Source organism: Oncorhynchus mykiss, chromosome 31, assembly GCF_013265735.2.
Source record: "Oncorhynchus mykiss isolate Arlee chromosome 31, USDA_OmykA_1.1, whole genome shotgun sequence".
NCBI classification, from domain to species: domain Eukaryota; kingdom Metazoa; phylum Chordata; class Actinopteri; order Salmoniformes; family Salmonidae; genus Oncorhynchus; species Oncorhynchus mykiss.
The window spans coordinates 28,825,462-28,840,493 of record NC_050571.1 but is presented as its reverse complement, the minus strand read 5'-3'; the positions used below and the strand labels follow the sequence as shown (position 1 = coordinate 28,840,493).

Sequence of the window (15,032 nt, the reverse complement as noted above, 5' to 3'; positions counted from 1 at the left end):
ATCTGTCTGCTCTCTTCCTATGCTACTGCCTCACCTGTCTGCTCTCTTCCTATGCTACTGCCTCACCGGCCCGTCCTACTCCTATGCTACTGCCTCATCTGTCTGCTCTCTTCCTTTGCTACTGCCTCACCTGTCTGCTCTCTTCCTATGCTACTGCCTCACCTGCCCGTCCTCTTCCTATGCTACTGCCTCATCTGTCTGCTCTCTTCCTATGCTACTGCCTCATCTGTCTGTCCTCTTCCTATGCTACTGCCTCACCCGTCTGTCCTCTTCCTATGCTACTGCCTCACCTGCCCATCCTCTTCCTATGCTACTGCCTCACCTGTCTGTCCTCTTCCTATGCTACTGCCTCACCTGTCTGTCCTCTTCCTATGCTACTGCCTCACCTGTCTGTCCTCTTCCTATGCTACTGCCTCACCTGTCTGTCCTCTTCCTATGCTACTGCCTCACTTGTCTGTCCTATTCCTATGCTACTGCCTCACCTGTCTGTCCTCTTCCAATGCTACTGCCTCATCTGTCTGTCCTCTTCCTATGCTACTGCCTCACCTGCCCCTCCTCTTCCTATGCTACTGCCTCATCTGTCTGTCCTCTTCCTATGCTACTGCTTCACCTGCCCGTCCTCTTCCTATGCTACTGCCTCACCTGTCTGCTCTCTTCCTATGCTACTTTCTCACCTGCCCGTACTCTTCCTATGCTACTGCCTCATCTGTCTGCTCTCTTCCTATGCTACTGCCACACCTGCCCGTCCTCTTCCTATGCTACTGCCTCACCTGCCCGTCCTCTTCCTATGCTACTGCCTCACCCGTCTGTCCTCTTCCTATGCTACTGCCTCACCTGCCCATCCTCTTCCTATGCTACTGCCTCACCTGTCTGTCCTCTTCCTATGCTACTGCCTCACCTGTCTGTCCTCTTCCAATGCTACTGCCTCATCTGTCTGTCCTCTTCCTATGCTACTGCCTCACCTGCCCGTCCTCTTCCTATGCTACTGCCTCATCTGTCTGTCCTCTTCCTATGCTACTGCCTCACCTGCCCGTCCTCTTCCTATGCTACTGCCTCACCTGCCCGTACTCTTCCTATGCTACTGCCTCATCTGTCTGCTCTCTTCCTATGCTACTGCCTCATCTGTCTGCTCTCTTCCTATGCTACTGCCTCATCTGTCTGCTCTCTTCCTATGCTACTGCCTCATCTGTCTGCTCTCTTCCTATGCTACTGCCTCATCTGTCTGCTCTCTTCCTATGCTACTGCCTCATCTGTCTGCTCTCTTCCTATGCCACTGCCTCACCTGCCAGTCCTCTTCCTATGCTACTGCCTCAATTGTCTGCTCTCTTCCTATGCTACTGCCTCACCTGCCCGTCCTCTTCCTATGTTACTGCCTCATCTGTCTGCTCTCTTCCTATGCTACTGCCTCACCTGCCCGTCCTCTTATTATGCTACTGCCTCAACTGTATGCTCTCTTCCTATGCTACTGCCTCACCTGCCCGTCCTCTTCCTATTCTACTGGCTCATCTGTCTGCTCTCTTCCTATGCTACTGCCTCACCTGCCCGTCCTCTTATTATGCTACTGCCTCAACTGTATGCTCTCTTCCTATGTTACTGCCTCTCCTGCCTGTCCTCTTCCTATGCTAATACTGAAACACAATGCAACACCCCTCTAGCTGTCGTTCCTCTCTTTTTAGTATCATTGGATAAAGAATTTGACAGTTATGTTTGACGCCTTTTAGCAAAGTACCGTTCAAAAACATTTACAGGGGGGGAAAATGCTTTGTCATGGCCACTTTGTTCTAACCAACATTTTAACAAAAATGCTCTGCCCAGTTCGGAGCGGAAAAAATATTTTATTTTGTATTACTGAATATAATCCACTATGCATCAATAAAATATCCACACATGAAAAATGAATGAGAAAACAAAATAACATTTTAATAGTCTAATATTAATTTCTAGTGACATTTTGTACATTTGGCACCTCTTCCCTCTTCATGTTTTCAGCCATATGGTGGCAGTATGGTCAAACTTGTTCTAAATGGCTCGAGGTCTGTTCCTGTGAGAGTAATGTACACTCTCCAGGCAAAAGATATTTAATCTAATCCAGATCAATCCAGATGTCCAGATTTTTTTGCACTTCATTAAGATGTAACAGATAAAAGTTTTATGTTTAATCCAAAGTCTTACAACTCAATTATTACAGTAAAAGAGGTTTGTGTCAATGCCTACAGTGCAATGTAGATTGCTGCTGAGCATACAAAGTAGACAATCTCTGAATAACCTATTTCAACAACCTCTCCATAAACCCCTTTCATTTTCATGACAATCATAAGGATATCAACTGCATTTCATTCATTTGCTATGAGCTAAACCTTATTAGCTGGTTCCACATCACAAATGAAGATCACATCAAAAAACCCTCCTTCCGAAGTGCACACATTGAAGGAAGCAACAGCTATTCATAAACACTCATATTTCAATAAATGTTTGAAATTGTTCAATTGTAAAAAAAAAAATGTTTTTTTTTTTTAAGTAGGAACTTGATGTAAGTATTTAATGTAAACTTTCTCCACAGTCGAAACAGGTTATTTTTGACACTGATCCCCCACCCCCCGACTCCTTGAATTATAATCTGGTTTGCAAACAGGTTAGTCAGAAAGTGTTTTGTTTCTGAGAGGCCGTTCCAGCTGTTGCATTTCAAGGAACTGATATCCTTCTGAGAGTGGCTGTGGAGGAGGCCGGTTTGGCAGGAAATTGTCTGATTACCAGAGGAGGGAGCACAGCATGAATGTGTTGCAGACTCTTCTCTCTCTTCCCTGCGCAGTGACACTTAATTTAATACCAATACAGGTCCTTTTTCTCCAGAACTATTCCTGAAAGAGGGAGGAATAGGTGATGAATAACTCAAAACAGACCTTTTGAAAACCAACCAAACAATCAAATGATATGAAGTTGAGAAAAAGTACTGAAGCACAGGTACTGTGAAACCTCCCTAATCTTCACAACACCAATTCATTTTGGATGGTAGATTTATCTGACAGTGATCTAGGCTACAGTTCACTATCTAATCTGTGTTAGAGAGAAGTCTTCCTTTTCCTACACATGAATAGTGATAAGGGATCTGTGTTGAGGCAGCCATACCTGAGTCAGGGTTCATGGGTTCTCTGAAGACCGGGTGACCCGTCCAGCTAGGGAAAAGCTCTGGTTTGGAGCCTGAGACCATGTCTGCAGCCACCTCTGACCGGTCACTGTGGAGGAGATTGAGCAGGGAGTTGGTGTAATGCTGTCCAGTGACCCCCAGGCCCTCAGGGGACATGGCATGGGGATAGGCCATGGCGGGAAGGCCCAGACCACCATGTTGCCTGGAGGCAAAGGCCCAGGGGCTGGGGCTCTCGTCTGGGGAGTCGAGGGCGATGGGGTGGCTGGAGCTGGACTCCTTGGTGTTGCTCAGCTGAAGGGAACCAGAGACAGGGGCAAAGTGGCCTTCAGACCAGGACGGGGTTGAGACACCCCACCGACAAGACGTTAAGTCAGACTCTGAAACACATTGAGAAAAAGTATCTAGAATTTTATTTCATTGTGTACATTTCACATGTCAGTGAACACCTGTTTTCTTGTTTGGTGCACACAGCATCAGGATGATAAACTTAATTGCACAGTATGAGATATTGTGCAATATTGTCTGCTCACCAGATTTGACAGCTTTGCGGCTCTTTTTGCCCTTCCCGCTGGGGGCCTTGTTCTTGCCGGCCTTGCCGAGGGCACGGGTGAAGTGTTGGTCCACCATGCTACCAATGTCACCCTGGAAGTAGGTGAAGATGACTCTATCGGACTGCACCTCTGTCTTTACAACTTCCTGGGGGCTACCTGAACGAACTGCCATCGCTGACTCAACTCAGATCCTGGTGGAACATAGTAGAGTACAGTGGAGGCTGCTGAGGGGAGGATGGCTCATAATAATGGCCGTAAGGAGCATATTGAATGGCATCAAACACATGGAAACCATTTGTTTGATGTGTTTGATACCATTCCGCTCCAGCCTTTATCAACGAGCCCGTCCTACCCAATTAAGGTGTCACCAGCCTCCTGTGGTAGAGTACAATAGTTGAAAGGTAGAGAACATTGACATTGTGAATAGCAAATCCATCTGTAGGCTAGGCTACTCATACAGCATGTGATTGTTTCATTCTTTGGAATTATGCCGTTTGTAAGTCTATCATTTAGGATATGGATTTAATTTGCTTTGCTTTATCTTGGCCAGGTGGCAATTGTAAATGAGAACTTGTTCTCAACCAGCTTACCTGGTTAAATAAAGGTGAAATGAAAATAAAAACAATTAAAAAATGTTTATAAATCTCTCGGTTTGGATTGGATTTCCTGACTTGGATCCAGCATCCAGGGGAATTAACAAATCATCTCGCCATGAAATAGTCAAATAGTTATTTTTTATTTTGTTTTCATCAAAAAAAGGAAAGTATCCTGGTGAACTTATTTGATTCAACGACAGTTGAGAAATCCCCATCAACCCTGTATGTATGACCGTAATAGAACGGGCAGGATAAGCTTTCCAAAACGTGACTGAAATGACATCTTTTAATTAGCAGATATCTGTTATTTAAAAACAATGTCTGCTTGTCAGTGCACACATTATAGGTACAAAGTAAATCAATGCTCATTGCTGTCCACATATTACAAGCTACATACCTTTTTATCACAACTTTGTGATAGACAGATTATTATCTTTCATTCAGTCAAATTGTATCAACAACCACCTAATATTGAATGAAAAAGTTCCCAAGTGACATAAGTTAGAGAATAATAGATAATTCACCATAAACGGTTATGGTGAATTATAATAATCAGACATGTATCTGCAAATATTGTTAAAACCATATATTACATTGACAGTATTCTTAGATTATATCAGAAGAAAGGAATACATGACATGTACTCTTACCTGAGCAGGTGAGCTCCTCTGACCAAGGACCAAGTTCCTGGTTGGATTGATTGAAGGAACCTTTGCTGTTGTTGATTACATGCAATTGCCAAAAATGAGTCAAAATATCATTCCTTTGACAACAGCACTGGCATTCTTCAAATGCTGCTGATATAATACAACCTTTGAAGATCGTCGTGCTCTTTCAAGTTTCCAGATTGACGGAGTACACATCAAACCATCTGCTTATTGGAGTCAGTCAACACGCCTCCCTACAACACATCCAGCGCTCCAGCTGCCTGCTGTGCAGTAGACGTTGGGAGGGAGGGTGTGACGCGCTATAAACTCGGTATGATGAGAATGTAACTCAACAAGTTCCTCCACACACTTGCAGCACCTTATAAAAACATTCCTTAGTGAACTGCACTGCCAAAAACGTCTGTTCACTTTTAAAGAAGAGTTTATGGGAACACATTCTATATGGGAAGGGTTGGTCAGTTAGAAAGTTTGGAAATATCTGCAGTTTGACATTGGAAGGGTTAAAATAAACAATAGCATGGTTATAGAAGGCTATTGCTTTGTGATATTTACATGATCTTACTTTCTGTGCACTGTGCAAGTAATAATCCTCATGTCAATCTAAGACAAGCATTTTATGCTCAGTATAGATGTTTTCCTATGGGCAGAATGCAGACAGCTGACCATTTTCAGACAGTAAGGTAATTGCAATAATGCAATAAATAAATATTCTATATTAGACTTGAAATTCTTATTTGAAACAGCTCTCTTTAGAAAAGGAGACGGTATTCCATATTCATACAGAGAACTACAATGAAAGTCACAGCCACCAATGAAGATGTGATGCAGACATCTTTTCACTAGTCAACACAAGGACACATTGCCTTGTAACCATACAGCTGAAACAACATGAGATGTTATGCTGTCATATGCTTGACACAGATCCTCCTTGTCAGATGTCTTTCCATTGAAATGTAGACGTAGCCTTATCTTTCTGTCAAAATGCATTTCGCTACACTCGCATTAACATCTGCTAACCATGTGTATGTGACAAATAAAATTTGATTTGATTTGAAATGCAAGTGTGGGAAGAGTGCTATTCATAAGGTGTATTTTAGATGGAGAAATGGAGAAAAGACTGAAAATAAAAGATTCTCCGCTATGCTAAACAAACCACATTCATCAACCTTCAAGTCTTTTGGAGGTGGCGGTAAACATAACGTGTTTCATTAAATGTCATGGATTGTTTCCTCTTAAAATGGTGAGAGACAGCCCAATGGAATGCCTACATTACGAGGCTTTGAAAATATATGTTTCTATGAAGTCGAGAAAGGTTTTGAAGTGTCGTTGACTCTTTACACTTCAAGGTTTTCATTCCTCTTCTTTATTTGCAAAAGTTTTTAATTTAACATCGTGAAAAGATAAACAGAAACACATTATGGAGAAGAGAAATGCAATTTACCAAATAGAATGCACAAGGTACCAACATATTGATCATTTACTACAACAATAGTCCACTTACAATACACATCATTCATAGAGTTTGTGTCCTTTAATGCACAGAACAGGCTAAACCTAGATTATGTTTATCTCCTGAGGAAGTTGAGACTGCACTGCAGAGAGACATACGACAGTGCAATTCAGAATGGACTGAACTCAGGTGTCTTCTATGATGTCCTGAGCTCAAGCTTTTCCCATTGTTTCAGGTGAAGGATGTTATAGCATATGTTGTGTAAATGTAACAGATGTGCTCTGCAAGGGCCGCGGCTGTTGTGGGGCGATGGGTAACGATGCTTCGAGGGTGACTGTTGATGTGTGCAGAAGGTCCCTAGTTCGCGCCCGGGTACGGGCGAGGGGACGGTCTAAAGTTGTACTGTTACATAAAGTTCAGTGTCCCTGTCCTGTGAGCCATGCTAGACCCCCTGGTGGAGCTAGGCTAGGCCCCCTGGTGGAGCAAGGCTAGGCCCCCTGGTGGAGCTAGGCTAGGCCCCCTGGTGGAGCTAGGCTCCCTGGTGGAGCTAGACTAGGCCCCGTGGTGGAGCTACAGTAGACTAGGCCCCCTGTTGGTAGGGTGTGCCAGAGCTACAGCTAGCTGTAGTGGAGTCATCAGAGATCTTCCTAGAGGAGGTGTTGACAGACTTGACAGATGGAGAGCGGTGCACCAGCTGGTTCTGCTTGGTCTTGCTGCCCATCGTCATGGAGTGGCTCCAATCTAAACCCGGGTCAAAGGCAAAAATGAAGCAACTTCAGGAACACTCTCTATGAACCATATTTACTTTTACATTTGAGTAATTTAGCAGACAAACTGCTTGCAGGTCCATCGACTGTACCTGAGTAGTCATTGAGCCTGAATCGGCCACAGCACAGATGAATCCTCCACTGCTTCCTCACATTCTCTTTCATCAGGCAGTGGAAGACAAAGATAAAGAATCCTGAAACACAGACAGAGAGGAGATAATGGGGCTTCTCTCTTTCTATCTCTCTCTCCGCCTGCCTGCTTACTTGCCTCTCTCTCTCTCTCTCTCTCTCTTCCATACCTTCTTGTACAATAGACACTATTATATTGGTCCCCTTACCTTGCAGACTGTTGAGGACTGAGAAGAGGTAGAGCATAGGGACCCTGGCTGGTCCCCAGGTAAAGAAGGCTATTGGCCAGGTGAGACCCAATAGGAAGGTGAGACTGGCCACTGCTCTCAAATCATGCATGGCACAGCGCTTGTTTCCTGTTGCTGCAGGCTTATTGGTCTGCATGTGGCGGATTTGAACCAGAACCACAATGAACACGACCACGTTAAAAACCAGGACCAGCAGCACGAACGACACGACCGTGACGTAGAAGAAAACATTACTCTGCATCCAACAGCTGAGAAAGGGAGAGGGATGATAAATAACATGGATGTGATGAACTGCCACACACCCCTATCAATAACCTGTATCAGTAACACTGGTCAACTGGCCGTGCAGCACACTCACAATGGCTCAGAGCCCTGTAGAGAGTCAAGGGAGACCTCAGATAGAACATTGCCATAGGCATCCTTCTCTATGGCTAGGACCATGCTGACAATCACCAGAGGAATGCCTGTGTGGAGACAGAGAACTTTACCTCTTCATTCTATTCCCTCATCAAACATGGTCAGCTAATCCGTTAGATCAGGGCCTGTGTAAACGTTTCAAACACTGACTACAATACAAAAGCGTTGAAAAGGAAAGTAAATCACTGTCATTTACCTTGAATTGATTGATCTTTTTTTTTATCGACTCAAGGCTCTCAACACATATTAGAATGTTGTTCCGAGACAAGCAAATAAAAAAATATTATTGTAGTCATACAATTCTTGCTCTAAAATATTTTAATACAAGTGTCCTTAATTTGCTTCAGACTGCCTTACCCCAGCCGAGGGCGCAGAACTTGTGGATGTAGAGGGAGACATAGACGTTGAAGACCTTGACCAGAGCGAAGTACATGTGGATGGCCTCCAGGCCCATCCAGGTGAATGAGGCTAACAGGAAGTAGTGCAGCGTGGCTGCTGTGCTGATGCAGAGACCGTAGCTGCCGAAGGAGGACAGCCAGGAGTCCAACAGGAAGACTAGGTTCAGGCCCAGCAGAGCCACAGAAAGGTTGATGAGGATCTTAGATGGGTAGTCACTACGCAGCTTCCTGTGACGGAGTGGAAGAGAGAGAGTGAGAGAGTGAGAGAGAGAGAGAGAGAGAGAGAGAGAGAGAGAGAGAGAGAGAGAGAGAGAAAAATATATTGGGAGATGAATGGAAAGAGGGTGAGAATGAGAAGAATAGTGTGAGTGGCAGATGAAGCACATGAGGAAATAAGCCAATGACACAGAGAGAAAGGAGGAGAGGTGGAGAATGTGATGTGAAAGGCTGCAGAAAAGTAGAGAACATAGTGTGTAGTAATATCACCAAATAGTCTGCCCTGTCTGTCCCATCCATGAATCTGCCTCCTTGACTATCTGTCCAAATGCTGACTTACTCAAAGACCACGTAGGTGAGCAGGCTGATGCCCAGGAAGATGGAGGACACACCACAGCCCAGGTAAGAGATGACCGTCAGGATCTCCTGGTAAGCCTCACCGATAGGAGTCCTGGACACATCCTGTAGGACACCACAGAGGCCAAAGGTCAATAGGAGCCTCATATCAGTCCAGATGCAGTGCACTAATGTATTTTGTTTCCCTCAATCGACGACAAAAGTGACTCACCAGGAGTACGCCGAAATGGGTCAGGTGGTAGCATTGGCAGGTGGTCTGATAAGCGGAGATACTTGGAAGTGTCTCACAGCCGTTGCTGTCCCACCCACCGCTCCCATTGTTCTTCTGGAAGTCCCAGTACACACACTCCACCTTTTCGTTTTTCTGTTGGGGAAGCAAAGGGTGCAGCTAGTCAGGCTCTAAAGCAGAAACATCACTATGTTCAGTGGTAAGATGAAGCTATTTTTCATTCCTCACCTCTTTAGGCTTGAGGTGACGAAGTGTCACCACCACGGGTTCCCTGAGGTTGCTGACATTGCTGTTGTTGACACTGGCAGACACCACATAACTATTCAGCGTCCAGTTGGTTGCTGGGTCCTGTGAATGATCATAAAACTTTAAACACTGAACTACTGTATGTTTGCTGTAAGCTTCCCTTCGAAATAAGTTAACCATCCTTCCATAGCTTCCTGCAGTCAAGTGACCACATCGCCCTCTAGTGGCCTCATGGGTGGAACGTTATTAATATTGTTCATCATTTCCTAAATTACTTTTAAAAACTTGCTGTTTCTATGTCAAACTTTTAAAAATATATATATTTCAGTTTTCTGTGATATATATTAAGTGTAATATTGGGATGCAAACTCAAAATGTAATACATTTCAACTCTATATCTGACATGGTACAGGTGTCTTCTTTTTTTAAGCCATAACCTTGTGTGTGAGGTGTATACTTTTGTTTCGGAGTAGATTTGCTTAAGACTACCAAGAAACACTCTGTGTGACCATGATTTAGCCCACTGAGGTAAAAGGTTATTAATGAATAATTAAATCATGATGCACCTCATACGTTGTTAACGACATCAAGTCATTCTTAACCAGGTACCTTGAAAAGCTCTTGTATGCCATAGAAGTGGAACTGAACTCTCTTTTTTTTGTTTCCCTGGGGGAAGAAGTTGTGAAGGGACTGCGGAAGGGAGATGGATGCGACTGTGCCATCACAAGGCCGACTCAAGAACGTCTGGTTGACATAGGTCTATAAAAGAAAGTGGGGTACAAATAATCAAAACGCATGTACAATGATTTATTCAAGTGGACAGATATAACTACATTTCATCATGGAACTAAAGGTCATTGCACCACAATGAAAACAATGGACACGTGTTGGAATAAACAATGTTCTTGTTTCTGTAAATCGTCATCTTTTCATTACTATTTGCTGTTTCAGCACAGTTGAAATTAATGCTACAGATGTAGGATCTTAATTTGATCACCCTGTTGCAGGAGAGCTTTTCTGCAGTGCAGGAAATGTAAAACTTGGAATGTCCACATAATAATTCACATTTTCTGTTATGCAGGATTATTTATATTTTCATTTTTCCATATAACATCTACATGTGTCATATAACATCTACATGTGTCATATAACATCTACATGTGTCACATAACATCTACATGTGTCACATAACATCTACATGTGTCATATAATATCTACATGTGTCATATAACATCTACATGTGTCATATAACATCTACATGTGTCATATAACATCTACATGTGTCACATAACATCTACATGTGTCACATAACATCTACATGTGTCACACATTTCTCTGTTCCCTTAAGGACATGTCCTCATTTAAATGGAATAAAAACAGTCCAGTTAATTATGTCATTTCTTTTTAGTAGGAAGGGCTCAGTATATCACAGGGAGCAATAAAGAACGGGACATGTATGGACATATTGACAGGACAGGAAATTGGCTGTGCTGCTGGAGCATGGACACTGTATCTCTGAGTTGTGATACTCACTGCTAGTCAAATCCAGAAAGTGCTTGACCAGACAATAGGGTCATGTTACAATTTTACCTCTGGAACAAGACCAGTCGAAAACGAGGAGACACCAAACGTGAGGCCCTGGAACTGCTCTGGATCTACGTTGATCATGGAGAGGGCCAGGGAAGGGACGGTCACATTTAGTGACTCCTCAGGGAAATCCATCTGGTCCCCAATGCTGTCTGTAATACTCAGAATTCTGTTGGGAACATGATGGAAAATGTGAGTGACAAATTTGTCATAAAGAACAGCAGAGGAGGAGGAAAATACACAGGTGACATCAGAAAATGAGGAAAAATTACACGAAATCTTGCAACCATATTCCCTCTCCCCATTGCCCCTTCCCCTTACTCGTTGGCGACCGCTGACAGGTCAGAATTGGACACCAGGATGTCAGCGACGATGTTGACAATATCTCTGCCGAGCTGAGGGGTCACCGTGCTGACCCACAGAACCTCATCCAGCTTCTGGACCACGGTGGCCAGCTGGGAGTCACTCAGGTCCCCCTCGTCACCCAGGAGGTTCTTAATCATGTCCATCACATCTGCTGAGTTGTCTGGGAGGAAAATGCACAAAGTCCAATGTTATGTAGCACACTGCACTGTGGAATATTTCAATATAATACTACTGAAAAACACAGGGGAAGAGGCTAGGGAAGAACATGCATGCCATAGCTACAGTACAACATAACAAATGACTGTTATTTCACCAAAACCTAGTGACTGGTATTTAGACTGCACAAGGCCCTCACTTGCTGTGACGGTGACTTTATCCAGATCAGAGATGGTGATTACCGGCTTGCATGCCTTCAGGTTTGGCTTAGCCCATTGGGCTTTCTCAGTCACTCCATCTAACTCACTAAAGGGAAGAAGGGGGCCAGGAGAAAAAAAGAGATGAAGGTGATATGAGCAGAAGACGAGAGGACCAGTCTTGTCTTGTTCTGATCTGTAGTCAATAAACAATTTGTTGCTATTTTGCATAATTGCACACCTCTTTTTACGATGATTAAAAAAGTATTTTGTGTATTGACGTTTCAGGGAGAAGGGTGGACTACGGAGGCATCATGGGAAACGTAAGTCAAAGGGCTTTCTTTCAATTATAGGTGATGGTCCTTTTCTTTCCCTTCAATGTTTACTTCCTGCAGACAACCTTCCCCTGGTAGGCTTAATAAACATTGGCATAATGTATCACTGCTAGCATAATACACGCTAGGACAATGTTTACTTCCTGCAGACAACCTTCCCCTGGTAGGCTTAATAAACATTGGCATAATGTATCACTGCTAGCATAATACACGCTAGGACAATGTTTACTTCCTGCAGACAACCTTCCCCTGGTAGGCTTAATAAACATTGGCATAATGTATCACTGCTAGCATAATACACGCTAGGACAATGTTTCACTCTGACACCAGAGGCGTTCCGTCCACCCAATTCAATTGAAGGAAATGGATTCTTGCTCGCACTGAGAGATCCACCAGAGTCATCTCTGTGACTGAGTGATTGTGTGCACATAGGTAAGAGCGTGTGTGACAGGGTTGCACTGTGTCTAGAAGACATTTGAAGGATCTCTTCGCTGAGCCGTCTCTATGGCAACGGGTGATTTTACCCATAGAAATATGATCTTGCCCTTTGACCGTAGTCACAGCTCTGGTATTGAACAGGTTAAAAGACATTCTGAATCCTCAGAAAGACGTATAGCGCTAAGATGATTCAGCAAGAATCATGTTTGAATAAAGATAACAAGATCTACCATACCATGGAACATAATGCACATCATTTTACTTCACAGTATCTACTATATAAACCACCATTTATGGTACTCCCACCATCATCACTACAGCCATGAGATTTTCCAACCCCAATTAACAAGCATTATTGCAAATGTAATGTTAGCTGGGCCTTCACCATTTCCTGGAAGCCCTTGATCCAAGGTTCTTCTCACAGATCATAGTTATTGTCACCTGGACCTCTGTGATTGGCCATTTATACACACCCCAGAAACTCTCATGGGTGTCCTTAGGACAGCTCCCAGGATCTGGAGAGGGGAAAATAGGTTAATAAGTCAGGCACGTTCCGTCCTCCTTTCTCTTTTTCCTCCTTTCTTTCTTTCTTTCTTTCTTTCTTTCTTTCTTTCTTTCTTTCTTTCTTTCTTTCTTTCTTTCTTTCTTTCTTTCTCTCTCTCTCTCTCATTCTCTCTCTCTCTCTCTTTCTTTCTTTCTCTCTTTCTTCCTTTCTTTCTTTCTTTCTTCCATGCGTCATATGACACATATAGATGCTATTGGAAGTATCTGAGAAAGTATGATTGGTGACAGTAGTTGGGTGGACACCATTCATTCACTCTAAAATAGATCGGAAAATCGAATACAGATGGAGGAAAGTTCAAATGTCAGCCATACTGTACCTATATGTGAAACGTGGACATCTCTGCGGTCAACCTGGATCTCTTCATCAACATGGTTCCCAGACAGAAGGTCAGTGATGAGTGTTTGAGTGGTCGTGACGTTACGTGCATCAGCATCCTCAACCTGGAAGGTACATCTAAACCTACAGATAAAATGTGGGATGAAAACCCAAAACCAACCTGGTGACCAACCTGGGGCAGCAGGTAGCCTAGTGGTTAGAGCGTTGGGCCAGTAACCGAAATGTTGCTGGATCGAATCCTGAGCTGACAAGATAAACATCTGTTGTTCAGCCTCTGAACAAGGCAGTTAGCCCACTGTTCCCTGGTAGACTGTCATTGTAAGAATTTGTTCTTAACTGACTTGCCTAGTTAAATAAAAGGTACATTTTAAAAAACAGATTCAGTAAAAAAAATGGTTACTGAAATGTCAACAGCATCCTAAAACCAGTTGGGGAAAAACAAAACACAACATGTTTGTATCAATATCTATCAAGTCTACATAACAAAATGGCAACTGTTTTTTGACTTTTTTTTAAAGAATCTCTTACCTTTTTATCCTCTTACCTTTTTTATAATCTCTTACCTTTTTTATCATCTCTTACCTTTTTTATCATCTCTTTCCATTCTTATCATCTCTTAACTTTTTTATCATCTCTTTCCATTCTTATCATCTCTTAACTTTTTTTATCATCTCTTAACTTTTTTATAATCTCTTTCCATTCTTATCATCTCTTAACTTTTTGATCATCTCTTTCCATTCTTATCATCTCTTACCTTTTTTATCATCTCTTACCTTTTCTCATGTCTCAGCTCAGCAGTCTAACAGAGAAGACACCACAATGAAATATGCACTATACATCTTACTTAACCAAACACAATTCATGGCTAGTGGGCAATAAATTGAATACTCATATTGAAAGCCATAAACTTACAGTGTGGTAATAAAGATTATGCTCATTAATTTTCGCAATATATAACTGGTTCCTTACTGCTGCGATTATGATTAAATGTAGTTACACCCTGAATCAATTTCCAATGTTGATACAGTCATTTGTTTTTAAAACAGCCTCACCATCTCCAGTTCTTGAATCTTTTTATGATCATTGACTCTACAACAAAAACACAAGGAACAAGCCCCTGTTAAAAGGCACACCTCAGGGTCTTATTTTTCTTATGCTACACAGCATGTCATAATGCAGTTAATGCCAGGACTTACTTATAAGTCGAGTTTAAAATATTGATGTTTAATACGTTCATCTTGACTTTCCCAAGGTTTCTCTGAACCTGTAACCCAGACAAAAAGACGCTGTGTCGACCGTTAGGCTGAAGAGAATGTTGTTGTACGTTTATCATCCTCCAGTGCCGATGCTGTTGTTGTTGTGTTTCTTACCCACTTCTGAATGATCTCCCCTGGGTCGTTGCCAGTTACAGTCGTTGTCATATTCAGTTTCATATTAACTCTGTAGAAGGTGGATGCAATGCCTAATAACAGCATAACAGTGGAAATGATTGTACATTTGAACAGCCTTCATCTCTCAACCTAGGTCTTACACCTATGGAAAATAAACTTATTTTAGAGCCACTGATATTTTTCTATGAAAATGAAGCTTATTTGTAGCGTTAGCAGACAGGTAATCAAATGTGTCATATTGTCT

General features: G+C 42.8%; 2 protein-coding genes across 3 annotated transcripts in view; both read right to left on the bottom strand.

The window, feature by feature from the left end:
- Positions 1-1,815: 1,815 nt before the first annotated feature.
- LOC110504942 (transcription cofactor vestigial-like protein 2) lies at positions 1,816-5,232 on the bottom strand. 2 transcript variants are annotated; one of them, XM_021583837.2, is made up of 5 exons: positions 5,105-5,204; positions 4,943-5,007; positions 3,676-3,887; positions 3,127-3,522; positions 1,816-2,858 (listed from the first exon to the last, which is right to left on the bottom strand). In XM_021583837.2, exons 3-5 carry the CDS (start codon positions 3,866-3,868, stop codon positions 2,821-2,823), a joined length of 627 nt encoding a protein of 208 aa, XP_021439512.1. In that variant the 5' UTR covers positions 3,869-3,887; positions 4,943-5,007; positions 5,105-5,204; the 3' UTR covers positions 1,816-2,820. The 2 variants fall into 2 exon arrangements, with proteins under 2 accessions (XP_021439512.1, XP_021439510.1); XM_021583835.2 differs by having other exon boundaries at positions 4,943-5,232.
- A 1,092-nt stretch (positions 5,233-6,324) lies between these two features.
- The window catches only part of LOC110504941 (adhesion G-protein coupled receptor G4-like), a 15,075-nt gene continuing 6,367 nt past the window's right edge, over positions 6,325-15,032 (bottom strand). Inside the window, exons 11-28 of the mRNA XM_036970375.1 lie at positions 14,768-14,859; positions 14,594-14,661; positions 14,450-14,486; positions 14,171-14,196; positions 13,378-13,520; positions 12,882-13,011; positions 11,726-11,832; positions 11,326-11,530; positions 11,008-11,173; positions 10,027-10,176; positions 9,400-9,519; positions 9,154-9,306; positions 8,926-9,047; positions 8,329-8,597; positions 7,913-8,018; positions 7,516-7,802; positions 7,270-7,371; positions 6,325-7,151 (exon numbers count right to left, since the gene is read on the bottom strand). Coding sequence (XP_036826270.1) covers positions 6,991-7,151; positions 7,270-7,371; positions 7,516-7,802; positions 7,913-8,018; positions 8,329-8,597; positions 8,926-9,047; positions 9,154-9,306; positions 9,400-9,519; positions 10,027-10,176; positions 11,008-11,173; positions 11,326-11,530; positions 11,726-11,832; positions 12,882-13,011; positions 13,378-13,520; positions 14,171-14,196; positions 14,450-14,486; positions 14,594-14,661; positions 14,768-14,859 — 2,444 coding nt within the window. The 3' untranslated portion in view covers positions 6,325-6,990. The remainder of the gene's footprint in view (positions 7,152-7,269; positions 7,372-7,515; positions 7,803-7,912; positions 8,019-8,328; positions 8,598-8,925; positions 9,048-9,153; positions 9,307-9,399; positions 9,520-10,026; positions 10,177-11,007; positions 11,174-11,325; positions 11,531-11,725; positions 11,833-12,881; positions 13,012-13,377; positions 13,521-14,170; positions 14,197-14,449; positions 14,487-14,593; positions 14,662-14,767; positions 14,860-15,032) is intronic.

Excerpts from the sequence above, each read along its gene's own strand:
- LOC110504942 (XM_021583835.2), bottom strand. The coding sequence starts at position 3,868 with ATGGCAGTTCGTTCAGGTAGCCCCCAGGAAGTTGTAAAGACAGAGGTG. Across the intron at positions 3,523-3,675 it reads CCGCAAAGCTGTCAAATCTG|AGTCTGACTTAACGTCTTGT; the intron begins GTGAGCAGACAA and ends AATGTGTTTCAG. Across the intron at positions 2,859-3,126 it reads ACCCATGAACCCTGACTCAG|GAATAGTTCTGGAGAAAAAG; the intron begins GTATGGCTGCCT and ends TCCCTCTTTCAG.